The 17,365-nt window shown below is 39.6% G+C and overlaps 1 protein-coding gene across 2 annotated transcripts in view; it reads left to right on the top strand.

Annotated features, from left to right (window-relative positions):
* LOC120725576 overlaps positions 1-17,365 on the top strand; it is an 87,164-nt gene that overhangs the window by 4,865 nt on the left and 64,934 nt on the right. Inside the window, exon 1 of one of the 2 annotated variants that reach the window (XM_040018612.1) lies at positions 3,744-3,793. The exons of the other annotated variant lie outside the window; for it this stretch is intronic. Within the exon in view, the coding sequence (XP_039874546.1) occupies positions 3,757-3,793 (37 nt within the window). The 5' untranslated portion in view covers positions 3,744-3,756. Of the gene's footprint in view, positions 1-3,743; positions 3,794-17,365 lie in introns of those variants that run through there. 2 annotated transcript variants of the gene reach the window in all.

Genomic DNA, 17,365 nt, shown 5'->3' with positions numbered 1-17,365 from the left:
TTTAACACACTATGAATCGGTTTTCTCTGTTCTATCACGGGGACAAAAGAATCGGGGTTAATATTTAATAAGTTGACATTTTTATTCTTTTTTTCAGATTTTTCTGTATCTTTGAGGTCCATTATTGTCTCTGTGGGGTTAGCAGCAACTTTAATAACTGCTGTGTCAGTCAACATATGGACAAGAACTAAAGGCAAATTTAATAATGAGAACTTTGAATGATTTAGAAATTTTATTTTAGACTGAAATTGACTTCCTTTTCTCATTTTAGGGAACACGATCAAGATGGATAAAACAGTAAGTAAAAAAAAAAAAAAAAAAATAGTAATCCAACATAAAAGTTAAAAGTCCTAAAGGTTGTTTTATGACATTTGTTATTTACTAATAGCTGTAGTTCATGATGTTTATGAGATTATTATAAATGTCTTGAGTTAAATGTGGTACAGCAGAGGATTCACAAGTTGTGTTTCCTTATATTTAAAACTAGAGGGTTGTTGGTTAGAACGCCAGTGAATCTGCATGTGAGAGTTCATTTTGGGAAAGTTATTGATGCTCTCTTCTCCTTATAAATTTATACTAAAGCTATATTTATCTCACAGCTGTGGTAGAATAGTTAAGCTGGACCCAGCAGCTGACACACTTAAAGCAGACCGGCAGGTGGCAGAGCAAAAGAAGTTAAAATAGATATGACAACTAAACAAACACAGCTGCACAGCGGTAACAAAAACTCAAAAACACAGACACAAATGAGACATGACAAACTAACCTTCAAAATAAAACAAGAAGTAACCTGATGAAAAGCCAACTGAAAATAAGACATGCAGACAGACAAATAAAAAACCAGAGACAATACAGAAGCTATTAAAATGCACTTGTCTTAACTCACATTACGAAACATTTTATTTTGTTTGTTTGTGTCCCACAGATACATTATGATCAAGATGAAGATGATGTTACAATTAACTATGAAAACATCGGGGTTTCTGCTGCTTCAGTCAGATTCAACTGATCAACTTGGCTTTTATATTACCAGTATCATCTCATCCAGTTTTATAGATTAAATAGTATAAAATAGAGAAGTTTATTCGAAGTAAGTCGTTTCCATTAAGTTGATTCGGCTCATCTGCGTGTTTTGTTTTCAGTGGGTGAAATGTGTCATCATTAATCCTTCTTTACTCTTCTTCAATCACTCGGATATTTGACGAAACATGTTCCCCTCAAACCACTATGATCTGATTGAGCACGTATCAAGACCATATACATAGTTGTTTTGTGTTTCAATATTCTGATTATGGATTTATATTTAGGTCTTGAACTTGTATGAGTTTTATTACATCCTTTTCAGACCTTCACTCACATCTTTGATTGAATAGACTTAGAAGAAGAGGAGTCGAGGATGTACAAACTGAGAAATAGGTAGTCAATAAACAAGTTTCACAATTAACTCTCTTCTATGTATACCTATTCTCTAGCTCCACTCTAAACCTATCTACCCATTTGACCTACTTGACCACAGTTTCTCTTTTACATTCGTTAATAAACCACATAAAGACTGTTTCTGTGCACGTGGATCTTTTTTATGCTCTCCTAATATATTTGTGACACAATACTTCATGGTTCTGTAAATTACTGAAATAAAACAAGCTGAGACTTGAGGTGAGAGAACAGGAAGTTGTGTGGTGAGAGAGGCTGACAGAGAGACTAGCAGCTGGAGGTGGCTGAAGTACAGACATTCCTTACTTAAATCAAAGTGCAGATACATGTGTTATAGAACATCCTGGCAAATGTTGAAGTACTGACTGAACTTCTTTTAATCAAGTTAAATGGAAAAGGTGCAGCATTTTAAATGTACTCAGTAAAAAGTAGCTGAAAAGTAGTTTGCTTACATTTCTACCAGCTATAATAAAATAATAATAGAAACGGGAATACAGTTAAAGGGAAAAATGAGGACAGCCATTTGGTTGAAGTGGGATTTGGCACATTGGGAAAATCTAGTACTAGTTGTAGAGGCTCAGTGTGAGGTAAAAGAATGACTCACAACTCCAGTAATCTTCTTTGTATAGGCTATTTATCCTGCACTAAACTGCTGATTGTTTTCACGCAACCTTTAAATAAAAGTTAGTTCAACTCACTTTACATTTAAATATAACCATTGTTCTTTCTCTCCTTTCCAGTCTTTCTTACATCTTTCTCCATCTCTAAGTGAAGTGCTCTCTCCTTCAGGGAAATACAGCAGCTGTACCTTATCATTTCTCTTTATGGTAATTTCCCTTTATTCGAAATATCTTCATGAATTTCCCTTATATGGGTACATTATGAGCAAACCCACTCCAGGTTTACCACAGAAAACTGTCACAGGGCCACAAAGGTTAAAAGCGATGTGGGGCCTGCATGGCCTAACCTTCAGTGTGGGGGGGAGGGAATTTTGTGGGTTAGGCAGCTTTTGGAGCACCAAGGGGAAAAACTACTGGGGGCCTGTTTTAGTCCACTGACCTGGGGCCAACGTGGGGTGTAGGTTTGCCTTTCCCAACCTACCCCACAGGGCACAGTTTCATTCTGTTTGAAGATTGTTAGAGATAATTTACTGATATGATCAGTGCTAACCATGTTTTTTTTTTACGGTCTCGCACCTCTAGAGCTTTGCTGCTGTTGTAACCACATTCACACCAAATCGCTTCCTCTTCCCTTCTCTGAAATGAAGTACCTCAGATTAACAATAAAGAATACACGAGTCTCAGACCACTAAAATAATTTATCTTGGTTTTACCTTGGTTAAAAGAGGACCTAAATGCAGGACTTGTGAATAAAGACAGTGGATTTATTTACAATGAAAAAAGACCAAAAAGCAGTGGCAACAATCCACAGTGTGTGTGTTCTTCACGCACCCCTGCCCAATTCCTGTGCGGTGATTGTCCTCTAAGGTCCGTGGTGTTTCTCCTCCTCGGTGATATGTACATTAGTGTTCTGATCCCTCCACATGTTTCTGCAATTCTCCTGGAAACAAGAGATGCAACAGTGAGTACATTCCCATCCACCGGCCGACAAAAACACCTTCACCATTCAGACAGGAGAGTCACTGAAAAACACGATCATATGTGCTGGAGAACTAACTGTGTTCTTAGTGTAACACGTACGCCACTGCTGTCACACACACAAATGTGTACAAAGGGAAACAAGGGACCAGGAGCATATTACGCCAACAAACAACCATAAATGATCCAGAAAGACAAATAGAAGTCATAATATTCAATACACCCAAAAATAACACATGAGCACTGGGCCCCCAGGCCCATGACATCTTCAGCTCTGTGTTCTTTGTGCTTTCTAAAATAAACAGAAAGAGGGACCGCATTATCACAAATATTTATCTTAACTTACAATCTTCACACATTCATCTTGTTCAGTCTTCTCTGCAGAGTGTCAATTATGTCATTGTCACAAATACACTCTGGCAATGTACACAATGAGTATCTGGTAAATGTTAATATAATTTATCTTTATAATAATTTCACTTTATAAAAAACACCTTCGTGAATTTCAGAGATGTAAAAAGATGATATAGTCCATCTATAAAACATGACATCAAAAGAAAATATAAAATAATATTGCTAAGGGCTGCGGTCAGGAAGTGTCAGTAATGACAGGAAGTACAAACAGTCTTAAAGGTGCATCAGTTCAGAGACGGTGACAGTTGAGATCGAGAATAAGAAAGAAGTGAGACAGAGAAGCACGATGGATGATTTCAGATGGATTCAAATGTTTTTATGTCTGATGCTGATGATTCAGATTGCAGGTAAGAATACAGGAAACATTTAAATAGCAGTCAAACTAAATATTATCTATATTATTACAATATCAAAATTTTATCATAAACCTTTACCTAAAATGATCTTCACTCTGAAAAGTGCTATATTCTAATCTATTTTTGATTTCTCTCTTCAATTTTTACAATAGTATCAGAAAATGATACCTCAATGTTTATAAAAGTTGGAGATGACGTCACTCTGCCTTGTCTAAATGTGATAGATCAGCAGAATAACTGTGATGGCACCACTTGGGTCTTTGGTTCAAGAAACAAAACAACAGTAGAGCTGATCAGACTTGGACGGGTTGGCGAAACTAAATCAGACAGACTGAGTGTTACAGCGAACTGCTCTCTGGTTCTAAAGAACGTCACAGTTGAGGATGTTGGTCTTTATTACTGTCAACAATACAAATCAGAAGAAGCACAAGTTGAGGATGCTCGGGAACGTGAGTCACTGGTTGTTCTCTCTGTCATTACTGGTGAGTATTTACATCAAAATATTTTTTCAACTTAAACTATTTTTAGAATATTAAACAGATTTATTATATTAGACAGATTTAACACCGTTTGTGAAACTGGATTTAAGAAATACGTGTTTTAGTTGGGTAAAGCTTTTAGAACATGTTCAGCGACATCTTGTGCCAGTACAGAAGCTGATGTCACCTGGTTGGTTGCTCCAAATTCATTTTTGTTAGCTAACTAGTAACAGGACCAGTAACTCGGTGTAAAACAAGGACACTAAAATTGAAAAGCAGTCTAAGGTGATCACTGTTGTACTGACCTGGCGGCAACACATCCACTCAATTAGTCTCTTTAGCAGTAAGTGCTTTTTTGTTGTTTGGCTAGCTGCAGTGAAATGGAAAATCCACCTGTTAGCTGTAATGTTCAGGGTTCAGTGTGTAGAAGAGCCTGTTTGAGTCAGGTGACAGGTGTTTAACCGGACTGACAAGCTAAAATCAGAAACTTTGACTAACCACCACAATCAGTTTACGTCACAAAACGCAATCAGGACTATTTTATGCAATAAGATTGTGTTTATTTTCCCAAGCACACCCAAACAGGTACAATATTATATGCAGCATCACAGTCCAAACGTAACTAGGTTTATTACATTTATTGCACTGGCACAAAATGGTGCTAAACTAAACTAAAATGTTCTAAACACTTAAAATTTAAACATGCTTTTCTTAAATCCAGCTTCACAGACACTGTTAAATCTGTGTCAGTTTATGAGAGTAGGTCTCCATAGTGTAAATTAGCCTTTAGACATGTAGAGTACATGTCATGATCGGAGGCAATAAGACGCAGGGTTCTCAAGCACGAACCGCTTTTTATTGAATTGTAGCAGCAGTGTACGTGGCTACATCAATTTCTGGAAAACACATATACACACCCGTATTCTAGCGACCTCTAGTGGCTAGCCTTACTAGGACAAGATAAACAGATTTCACAACATCTCCCCCTTTAACAAAAGTACTTTAAACATAAAACAGTGTTGTCAGAAAGCAGGACACCACGGGGGTAGACTACCCTCAGTCCTGATAAGGGATTATTCTGCCCTTAGAACATAGAAAGGAGATAGTCCTCAGTCTCTGAATCTGAGAGGTACTTTAATCTCCCGCCCCCTGGAAGTCACTCTCACAGGTGTGGTAGGGCAGAGAGGAGACCCCAGGACAGGGATTGGCAATGCCTGCCTTACTGGTGGTTCTTGGGAAGCAGCCGGCCCTTTATTTGGAGTAGTCGGAGTAGCTGGAACAGTGCTCTGCTGCTGCTCCTCAGGATCAGCGGTGCCTGGGACAGGCTGAAGGTGTTGTCTGTTGCGGCGAGTCACATTTCCATTCGCCATCTCCACCAAGTACGATCTCGGCTCCTTAGACTTACTGATGACCTTGGCTGGAGTCGTCCACCCCTTTTCCCCGTCAAGCTTCACTACAACATCCTGGCCTGGGAGAAGCTCAGGAAGTGGACGAGCTGAATGTCTGCGGTTGTAGAAGAATCTGTAAGAGTCCTTAGCTGCAGCATCTCTTTGGCACACCGTGTCCCTATTGACTGGACTGGGCAGCAATGTCTTTTCAAGTACTGGGACGGTGGTGCGGATTTGACGTCCTGTCATAAGTTGAGCTGGGCTTGCACCGGTTGCTGCAATTGGTGTAGAGCGGTAACTCATTAAGGCTAAGCAGGGGTCAGGCTGTTTGAGAATGTACTTGGCCGTTTGGACAGCTCTTTCAGCAGCTCCATTTGACTGGGGGTAATGAGGGCTCGACGTAGTGTGGGTGAAGCCATAACTCAGTTTGAAATCTTGGAACTCTGATGATGTGAACTGCGTCCCATTATCACTGACCAGTTCTAACTGGATGCCCCATCTAACGAACATGTGTTTAAGCTTGTTAATGACCTGTCTGCTGGTTGTTGTAGTGAGGGAAGCAATCTCAACGTCTCTTGAAAAATAGTCAACAACGACAAGAAAGTTCTTACCCTCAAGCGCGCAAAGATCAGCTGCAATCCTTTGCCAGGGGCCATTGGGCAGAGGAGTAGTCACGAGAGGTTCCCGTCGCTGTGTAGGCTTGTGCTCTCTGCAAAAGTTGCATGACCTCACCTTATGTGTCATTTGAAGTCCAATGTTGGGCCACCACACTGTTGATCTTGCGCGCTCTCTACATTTAGTTAGTCCTTGGTGGCCTTCATGTAATTGCTCAAGGACACTGGGTCTGAGTGCTGTGGGAATTACAATGCGATCGTGGTAGAGCACTAGACCATCTGATTCTGAAAGGTGGCTTCTGGCTGCATAAAAGCCTTGCAGTGGTGAGCTCTTTGCCATTCTTGTCCACCCTTGTCTGATGAAGATGATTGCTTTTTGAAGCTCTGGGTCCCTCTGTGTAGCTCTACGAATTTCCTCCAACTTATGTGACTTGATAGGTTTGCTTGTCACTACATTGCTCACATATGCCTTGACCTGGCTGTCTGTCTCGGACGGGTAGCATCTGTGCAGTGGATGTCTGGAGAGTGCGTCCGCCACCACTGACTGTTTACCGGGAACATGCTCAGCAGTGACATTGAATCACATCAGTTGCATCAGCAGTCTCTGACATCTCAGTGGCGTTTTATCAAAGAGTTGATCAAAGGCACCAAGGGCCTGCCCATGGGAGTTATGAACGTGGTTAGTTTTTGACAGCTGGGATCCAGTGGTATTTGCCAGAACCCACTGGAGACGTCCAAAGTGGAGAAAACTTTAGCCCCTGCTAACTTGGGAGTTATGTCATCCAATGTGGGCAAGATGTACCGTTCACGCTTTACTCCCTTATTCAGACGTTTTAAGTCCACACACACCCTGACCTCATCCTTGTTGCGCTTTGGAGCAGGCACCATTGGTGCACACCAGTCTGTTGGCTCGGTGACTTCCTCAATGATGCCAAGTTTGAGCATGCGCTTTATTTCCTTTTCCACTTTTGGGAGGAGAGGAAAAGGCACCCGGCGTGGGGTGGTTACACTGTACGGCACTGCATCTTCGGTCAGCTCGATTTTTACAGGTTCACAGTTCAGCAGGTCAATTTCTCCGAACACATCCTCTGTTAAGTCACTACTGATTTTGTTAACTCTAGCGACTAGTCCCATGCACTTTGCCACTGTCTTCCCCAGTAGGTTACTTGCGTATTGCCCTTTTATAACTGTAATCCAGTACTGGTACTTTTGGCCTTTGTACACTGTAGTAGCAAGGAATTTACCCATGCACTTGACTTTTCACCAGGGCTGTACACAGTTGGCTTACACTGGATAAGTTTGGGTCTCTGCTTTAGCTTATTAAGGGTAGTTTCTGTCATAACAGTGGTGTCTGCACCTGTATCAATTTTTAAATCAACTGGACTGCCATTCACCAGTAGCTCAATGTCCCAGTCGGCATCTGAGCCTGACTCCTCGATGACTGTTGTTTTTGGCTCAGTTACTGCTCCCAGGAAAAGCTCCCCTATGAAGAATGAATCCTCATCTGAGTCCTCTACAGACTCAGCCCTGACCTCTTTTAGCATTTTGGTTTTGCATACAACTTCAAAGTGTCCCAACTTATTGCACTTTCTGCATCTTTTATTGTGGGCTGGGCAGTTTTCTCTTTTGTCATGCACCCTGTTGCATCTTTGGCATTTTGGTTTACTCTCACCATGTTGTTGCTCACGTAACTAATGAGGTTGGTAGTAACTCCTTCTCATGCTGTTATAATGCCTCTGTTTCACCTCATTCACCATGCTTTCCACTCGGTCTGCACTTTGCTGTTTGACTTGTTTACTCTGGCGTGCTAGTTGAATGGCTCTATCCAGAGTTAAGTCTGCCTCGAGCTGGAGATTTGTGAAACCCATCCATCCGCTTCCGCTTATCCTTTTCAGGGTCGCGGGGGGCGCTGGAGCCTATCCCAGCTGTCATAGGGCGAGAGGCACCCACAAATCACCCGATTTGTGAAACATCTTTGTCAATTAATCCAATGACGATACGATCCCGGATCTGCTCGTCTTTACTGTCGCCGAACTCGCAGTGCTGCGCGAGCTTGTACAGGCTCCGCACGAAAGCCTCGACTGTCTCCCTGGCCCTCTGGCTCCGTTTGTGAATAACGTTTCTCTTTAGGACAAAGTGCTCATCGAACTTTTGTATAACCAGATCATACTCAAACTGCGGACTTGGCCTGGCCACCGTAGCAGCAGGAAACACAAATGAGCCATATATTGGTTTAGCATCTCTCCCCATGGAGTAAAGAAGCGAGTCACCTGCACTTCGCCGCTCTCCATCCCTAGCTTGGACGCCACTCGAAAACGGGAGAATCTCAGCCGCCATATCGGCCACTCTGCCGGCTGTGTAAAGTCGAACGGCTCCGGGGGTCCAAATTTAGCCATTTCTTCGTGTAACTCGGCGTGAAGTTCTCAATTCTGACACCATGTCATGATCGGAGGCAATAAGACGCAGGGTTCTCAAGCACGAACCGCTTTTTATTGAATTGTAGCAGCAGTGTACGTGGCTACATCAATTTCTGGAAAACACATATACACACCCGTATTCTAGCGACCTCTAGTGGCTGCCCCCATAGTAGCCTTACTAGGACAACATAAACAGATTTCACAACAGTACAAGTTATCAAAATAACATGACTAATTTGTGCCGTTTTTGTCACAAATTATGTTTGACAGTAACTGAACATGAGGACACGGATCAGGTCATTTTAACCTGCTCTGTGTCGACATCTGACGAGTGTCATCACACAGTGAAGTGGCAGATTAAGGGTCAATATGTGGACAAAGACAACAAACAAACACGGATTGCACAAACTGACTGCTCCACCACTCTGTCCTTTCTGGAGTCTCACAATATTTACCCATCAAGATATAACATAGTGTGTGAAGTAACGGATACTGACACAGGAAAAATGCAGCAGTTCACCTTCAAGCATCAGATCTTGGCAGTTGAGGAAACAGGTAACATCATGATAAACTGTTTACTACTAAAATCATCAAACACATTGCTTATTTAGATCTTTATTTATTTATTTTTTTTGTCTTTAATGTTTTTTCAAGGTGGCACAAAAGTAACAAAAACCAAGTACAATATATGCAATATATATGTCATGTCCAGACGATAGAACTGAACAAAGGTGTACAACGAAGGCAAAATAGCTGTTGTACAAGCATCTCTCCCGTTAAAAAGGCCCTTGAGGCTGATATTCTCCTGGTGGAGTTTGCTTTTATAACCTGTGGGAAAGCAAAATCTGGTGCTCTAGGCCAGTGAGATAACCTTCATAATCTAGTGAATGAGCCTCTATTTAAACAGGGCTCTAGATTAACAAAGCAGGGAAGCAACTGGTCGCATAAACATGTATTCTAAGTGTGGTCAATGTTGTTATGTAGTAAATAGGCTTGACACAGAGGACTCCATCTTCAGCTTCTAAGATGTGAAGGGAGGGTCGCAAAAACTCAGAGGCTAACCTGAGAGAGCAGGTCCCTGCAGAGAGGAAGCTGCCAGGGGCTTGCTGCCAACAGACTGATTATCTCTGTTTACCACTGCTTTGCTGGTCACTGAGGGGCCGCTGCAATCAGAGAAAGGTCCTGCAGCTCTGTCTGCAACTGGTGTAATCATTTCCACTTAGAGAAAGGCATAAAGGAGCATGCTTGGCAATGCTTGCAGAGAAAGGTGAACAGCTAGCTGATTGACGTGCAGCACTTTAGGTGAGGCATTGTTATCCCAGTGTATCTGTGGTAAAAGGCATCCGCTGCCTGATTTGTAATGTACACAAAGCATTTGACCTGTAGGCTTAGGATTTGCAGTTGTTTCAGAACAATATGCGCACATTCACACAGCCACTCAAGGCCATCTCCTCTCAATCTCACTGCTAGGAGGATTGAGGCTTCTTTCTCTTGGGGGCAGGTCCCTCTGGAGGCCTGTAGTTGGACCTTCGCTCCAAGCCACCACGTGTGGAACTGTATCCGTAGGCTGTGGCCTCACTGGTGGTGCCCCCATTCCAGCAGTGAGTGTATTGTATTGGCAATAGGCAAAGAAATGGCGGGCCTGGGAGAGCTAGCTGCATATCATGTCTGAGGATGGTGTTACGCATTGTCTGGTCCTTCCTCAGCTCAAATTTAGCCTGGACAGCTTCAAGAAACTGCCAAAGTAATCCACAAGCAGATACTACCTAATAGCTAGCTAACTGCATGCAACATCCAGTAGTTACTCCTAACCTTCAGACTGAGACAAATATGGGTCCATAGAGTTGGTACCTTACTTCAAAGTAAAGAAATTTAAAAATAACTGAAAACTGTACCCAAATTATTTTAATAAATATAAGTTTTCATTCTTTTTACAGATTTTTCTGTATCTTCGAGGTTCATTATTGTCTCTGTGGGCTTAGCAGCACTTTCAATAGCTGCTGTGACAGTCAACACATGGACAAGAACTAAAGGTAAATTTAATTTAATCATGTAAAGTTAAAGATTTAGAATTTTCACTTGTAACTGAAATTGACTTTCTTCTCTCATTTTAGGGAATAAAACACAGATGGATAAAGTTGCCGTAAGTGCATAACTCAGTAATGCAGTATAAAAGCTTAAAAACCTGAATGTTGAGTTTCTAATGTTTGATATACTTGATATCACTGCAAGTGATTATGCTGAGATTACTTTAGATTTCTTGTACTAAATGTTGATTCAGCAGAGGACTGAGGTTCAGAAGTTTAAAACGCAAAAGGTGCGGTTTTTACCCAACAAGCTACACACAAAACTAACCTTCAAAATAAAACACAAATTAACCGGATGAAAAAAAAAGAAAATAATAGAATTACAAAGACAAACAGTGAGATACAGATTAGGCAAACAAGGAACAGAACTTTAAAACAGGAAGAGGAAACTAACAATTACAACTTAAACCAGAGATAATTACAAAACCATTATTACAAGATTATTTGTCTTAATCTCACATCTTATGCATTTTATTTTATTGTATTTTATTTGGTTATTTTCTGCAGGTGCATTTTAATAAAGAAGGGGATTAAGTTTCAAAAAATAATAAGCATCCGAATCTCTGCTGTTTCTATCAAATTGTGCTGATCGACATCAGCTCAACAGAAAAACTGCTGTTATATTATCAGTATCATCTCATCTTGCTTTATAGGTCACATCCTTAACCCTATAATGCCATTTGCATCATATTTGCTACATGAGTTTCTGAGACCGCTATCTCATCAACATGATCAATACTTGCCATAATTTCAAAATGTAATGAACAAAACTATGTTTTTTGTCTAAAATTGTCTAAAAAAAACTTGCTAAAAATGCCTAATGTATTAAATGTGATGCAACAAATAATATATCATAAAAATATATAACAAACAACATGATGTAGCAAAAAAAGGATTGTCTTATAAGGGTTAATACACAAAATAATAAAACAAAAAATCAGAATTTTCTGGCTTTTTTTTTTTTTTTTTTTTTTGACGAGTTGGGTGTTACAGGGTTAAAACAAGTAATAAGGTTATTTTAATATGAACAATTGGCTGTGTGTTACAAACTATTTTCCTTTCAGTTTGACTGAAGATATATTTAATTATTGATCTCGCACCACTTTGGGATTTATCTGTATGTAATGTAATCTCCAAATAAAATGTATTTGTGTTCAGTTTTAAGGTTTTCGTGTGATTGTTTGTTTTCAGGGAACTTCAATACACTACATTTCACTAGAAAGAAAATAAAAAATAAACAAAGTTGGGTTTTTTGCCAGAAATAAACACCAACTGTAGTTCTAAAAAAAAAGTCATGAACATCATCAGACAGCATGAAAAAAGCACCTGATGTCTGTGGTGTTAATATAGAAACGCACAGCAGTCACACTGATGTGAATCAAACCTGGTTAGCACTATAACTTTTCCCAGCTTTATGGCATAAAATTTACATCCTTTTGAAAAGCTCCACCAAAAAATAAAATTTAATTTAAAGAAAAGAATATAGTCAAGATAAGTACTGTGGCTCAGCATAACTGGAGATGACTCAGTTAGATCATCAGCGTGTTAACTATTCTTGTTTAGGGTGTTCATATGGTCATTTTCAAAAGCTCAAATGTGCAGGCCTCTACTGCTGTTGTAAGACACATCCCCTTTAGGTCACAGTAATAAGTCTTTCTGTTCTTTTCTACTTCATTTTATTTATATTCTAATATAAGGTAGTAACAGAAAGAGGAACTGTTGATATTTATTTTGACTGACAGTTTTCACACATTCAACTTCATCGGTCATCTTATTTTTGAAGATGTCAAACACGTTATTGCCACAAACACACAGCAGGAAATGAAACAATGTTCACCTTTCTTCATCTGATAAATGGATTAACAAGAAACTAAAAACATAGTAATAATAATAACAATAAATAAGATTATTTTTTTTACCAAGGGTTCAACATAAGGGCAATGATACGATGATTTCAAGCTGGTTTATCTTGAGCTATATAAAGAGTGTCCTTAGACTGTGATGAGAAATGAGTGACTGTTTATTTATACTCTCCAGCATGTCACTTATTCAAGTGTGAAATGACTATAACTAACACAGGAAGTGCCACTGTCTACCTTCACCCCTCAGCCCACACATGAAGAGGCAGGTGAGATCATGAAGAAGATTAAAAAAAACAGATGAAAAATATTAAAACATTTTTGTTTGTGTTATTTTGTTTATTAAGATAAAACAAAAACAAACCAGAAAAACTGAAAAAGCACACTTACAAGGCACACAGTTACCTGTTATATGTACATGTCATTTTTCATTTTGTTACTTACATATTTTCATGTTATGTTCAAATCAATTTCCCAAAATTAGCCACTTTATAAAAAACATGACAACATGGCAACTGTCTAGGATGGCTGGATGCCTCCAGGGTGAAGTATTCTGAGCATGTTCTAGCAGGAGGAGGTTCTGGAGCAGACCCAGGACACAGTAAAAAGATTATATTGCTTGGCTATCTTGGGAGCAACTAAATGAACTGGAGAGGGGCCAGGATGAAGGAAGTCGTCTTCCCTGCTGACACTTTTGCTCCGACGAACCAAACCCTGATAAGTTTTAGAAGATGAATGTTTTTTAAAGTGCGTTGCCTTTCCTCTGTACTTTCTTTTTTCTAATAGACTCTTTTAAAAATTAAAGGAAGCTGCATTGATGCACACGCACACATTCAGCCTCCTCAGTCATTTTTAATTCTTCGTGGTGTCAAACACATCATTGTCACAAAGCACTGAGGGAACGGAAACAACATGCACCTGTTAAAAATAACTTTATGATTTTGAAATGTGTTGCACCATTGGTGTGTTAACATCAGGGAAGTGACATCTCACTAATCACAGGAAACACAAATGATCTTAAAGAGCCATCGGATGCAGCCCCATCAAGATTAAGAACAAGAAAGAAGTGAGACAGAGAACCACAATGGATGAATTCATATGGATTCAAATGTTTGCATTGCTGCTGATTCAGATTACAGGTAAGGTTGTTGGGCGCTGTTTTCTTTTTCTTAGTCTTGGTATGTAATAGTTTAGTTTTCGTGTGCCTCTTTGTTTCATCATTTTCTAGGTACTTGTTTATTTAGTCACTTTCCATGGGAAATATGTGCAGCAAAACACAATTTTATATGACGACCTTTATTCTACAACATAGCCTAAACTCTCTTAGACAAGCTTTCTTGCAAATTTTTGAAATATTTCTCCAGGCTTCTTGAAAGACATTCAAAACTCTTCTTTGGATGGTGGCTGCCTTTTGCTCTGTTTTCTGTCAAGATGATCCCACACTGCTTGTCCAGAGTCTAGGGAGGCCAGTCGTGATTTAATTATTTCTTTTAACTATTTTTATATTTTTCTTTTTTACATAGAGCCTCAAACATGTAAATACACATAAATCTAAATTTATCAGGAGGGATTTTGGCCCACTTCTCTTTATACACACTCTCTAAATCCTTTGTTTCTTGGCTGCTGCTGGGCAACTCAAAGCTCCAGCTCTCTCTACAGATTGTCAGTAGGACTGAAGTTCAGCAAACTCTTTTGTTGCTTTGGAGAAGTGTTTTGGTCATTGTCAGATACATAACTGTATACATTTTCCATGGTGCTAGCCTCAGGTGTGCCCAGACCTAACCCCACCCAAGCCCACAGTGTGGGTTTCATATGTGTCTTAAGGTAAATAAGATACGTGTAGAGTGTTTCTCAAAAAAACCCAAAAAAACTGCTACTTTAAATTACTTGCTTATTCAGATTTTCTGGCAGATTTTTATACTGTTTTATACCAGGTGTCTTTATGGCTCTTCACGAGATCTTTTGTCACTTATCCTCAAAGACAACCAGCCCAGCCAAATATGAAAACGTTTTCCATTTTCGCAATTGTCAGAATATTTTTCACTTTTTCATTTCTTTTTGCATGGAAGCCAAATGTGTTCCTCTTTAACTTCCATTTTACTAAGGTTCTGAATCAGTCGCCTTCTCTCAGACTCATATTTGTAATCAAATTTGTGCTATGTTTTCATCTACTGCACAGTAATCCACTTCATTATTATAAATAGTGCACAGCAAACAATACCATGGTATGCCTGTACTCTTGGGCTGTGTGAGTCAGGCAAACCCATACTTATCCCTCTTTAAGGCTTCTGTGGTGGGCAGTTGCCTGCTGCTTCCGGTTCCCTGACACTGCTGCTCTTGGCTATGCAAACTCCACCATGTCCTCCTCCTTCTGGGGTGGACGCACATCATCCTGATGTGTGGCCTCAGGTCTGGGGTTTCCTCAGTCATTCTCTGCCCACCTGGGGCTCTTATAGGCGAGCATTGTTGCAGTTTCCCACCCACCTAAACACACAGCAAAATGACATGTTTGCTTGTGTACCTTTCTCTGTTTCGTCTTTCAGGTTTGATATTTTGTATTTTGTTACAGATGCAGCACTTGGAGACACAGCAAGTGCTGATGTTTGCTTCATCATCGACGTTTCCCTATCTAACTATCCCCCTTTTGTTTCCCTTCAGGGTTTCCCCCTAACCCTTCTGTCCCTTATTTTTTTTCTGTTCCTTCATTTTCTTTTCCCATCTTTTGCCAACCTGGTCTTCACTCCCTGTCCACTTTAGCATAATACCCACAAGGATAATTATATGAATAATATAAGAAAGTAAAAGAAATAAAGGAAAAAATAACACTAGGCGCCTACACAGGGTCTACAGTGCTGCTTTTGGAAGAGGAAATATGTGTGGCATAAAAAAGCATTGTTCTACAAAAAAGAGTGTTGGACACGTGCATAATATTGTGTCTAAACTATCTTAATTCTTTTTCTTTAAAAAAAAAACAACTTTTGTATTTAACTTATTTTCTTATTTCTCTCCAATCCTGTCAGCAAGAACTTCAAATGTAACATCCATTGTTATGAAACTCGGAGATGACGTCACTCTGCTTTGTCTGAATGCGATGGATGACCAGAATACCTGTAACAATACAATGTGGGCCTTTGCTTCAAGAAACAAACCAACAGCAGAGCTGTTCAGGTTTGGGGAAATTGGTGAATATGCCAAATCTAAATCAGACAGACTGAGTGTTGCTGTAAACTGTTCTCTGGTTATAAAGAAGCTCACAGCTGAGGATGTTGGGCTTTATTTTTGTCAGCAATACAAGTTGGGGAAAAACCAAGCGCAACACTCTCTACTTCATCAGTTGGTGGTTGATCTCTCTCTTATTACTTGTGAGTATTTACACTTAAAAAAAATATTGTCTGCTCAAACTGAAACTTCAGGCATGAAGATTCCAGCAATGTGGTTGTTTAATTTCTTTCTCTCACATTATCTCCATCTTCACCAGTGAATGAACATAAAGACAATAGTAAGGCAATTTTAAACTGCTCTGTGCTGCCATATGAAGAGTGTCATCACACAGTGAAGTGGCTGATTGACGGTCAAGATGTGGACAAAGAGAACAAAGAAGTATTGACCATGCAGACTGACTGCTCCGCCACTGTGTCTTTTCCAAAATCCCATGAATTATACTCATTAAAATATAACTCAGTGAAATGTGAAGTGACTGATACTGGCACAGGAGAAGTGCAGCAGTTTACCTTCATCAGCCAACAGCGCTCTGGCCAAGACACAGGTGAGCTCATAATCATTTATTGGATGGATTTCAAGTTTTTGAAGTTCAAAGACATGTAACTTGTGGGGATAGGTTAATTGGATAATCCAAATTGCCACTAGGTGTGAATGTGCGAGTGAAAGTGAGTGCGAATGGTTGTCTGTCTCTGTGTGTTGGCCCTGCGACAGACTGGCGACCTGTCCAGGGTGTACCCCGCCTCTCGCCCTATGACAGCTGGGATAGGCTCCAGCAGCCCCTGCGACCCTGAAAAGGATAAGCAGAAGCGAATGGATGGATGGATTATTTCAAGACATATTTTAAGACATTTGCACTAAACAGGAAACTGCAACCAAAATCTTTTTTTAATCCTTTTTACAGATTTTTCTGTTTCTTTGAGGCTCATTGTTGTCTCTGTGGGTTTAGCAACACTTTTAATAACTGCTGTAACAGTCAAAATATGGATAGAAGTTAAAGGTAAATTTAAAAATGATAAGTTTGAATAAATTTTCATTTTTATTTTAAACTGGAATTGACTTCCTTCTCTCATTTTAGGGAACAAAACACTGATGGATAAAACCACAGTAAGTACAACTAAACTAAACTCAACAACTTGAACTAGAAATTACAAGTTAACAAAAAAAGGCTGCTCAGTGGTAGCGGAAAAGTAAAAAACTAGACACAATATAAGGAGAACAAAATTGAGTGAAAATAGTATTCAACAGGAGAAAAGGACAAAGGAAACGTCCACATGATAGGAAGAGGAATAAAGAAAGGTAGAAAAAGGCACAAAAAGGCACATGATAAATTAGCCTTCAAAATAAAACAGGAAGTAACTGACTAACTGAAGAAACAATAGATACCAAACAAACAGTAAAGCACAGATTGGCGGAAAACACTGAGAAAAGGACCAAATATTCAAAAACACAAAAGAAGAGAAAAGATTTATAATGGAAACTAAAGATAATTACAAAAAT

The sequence above is a fragment of the Simochromis diagramma genome, unplaced genomic scaffold (genome assembly GCF_900408965.1).
Source record: "Simochromis diagramma unplaced genomic scaffold, fSimDia1.1 OVJJ01000802.1, whole genome shotgun sequence".
NCBI lineage: Eukaryota > Metazoa > Chordata > Actinopteri > Cichliformes > Cichlidae > Simochromis > Simochromis diagramma.
Note: the sequence above shows the minus strand (reverse complement) of the source record. Positions and strands in the feature narration are given on the sequence as shown.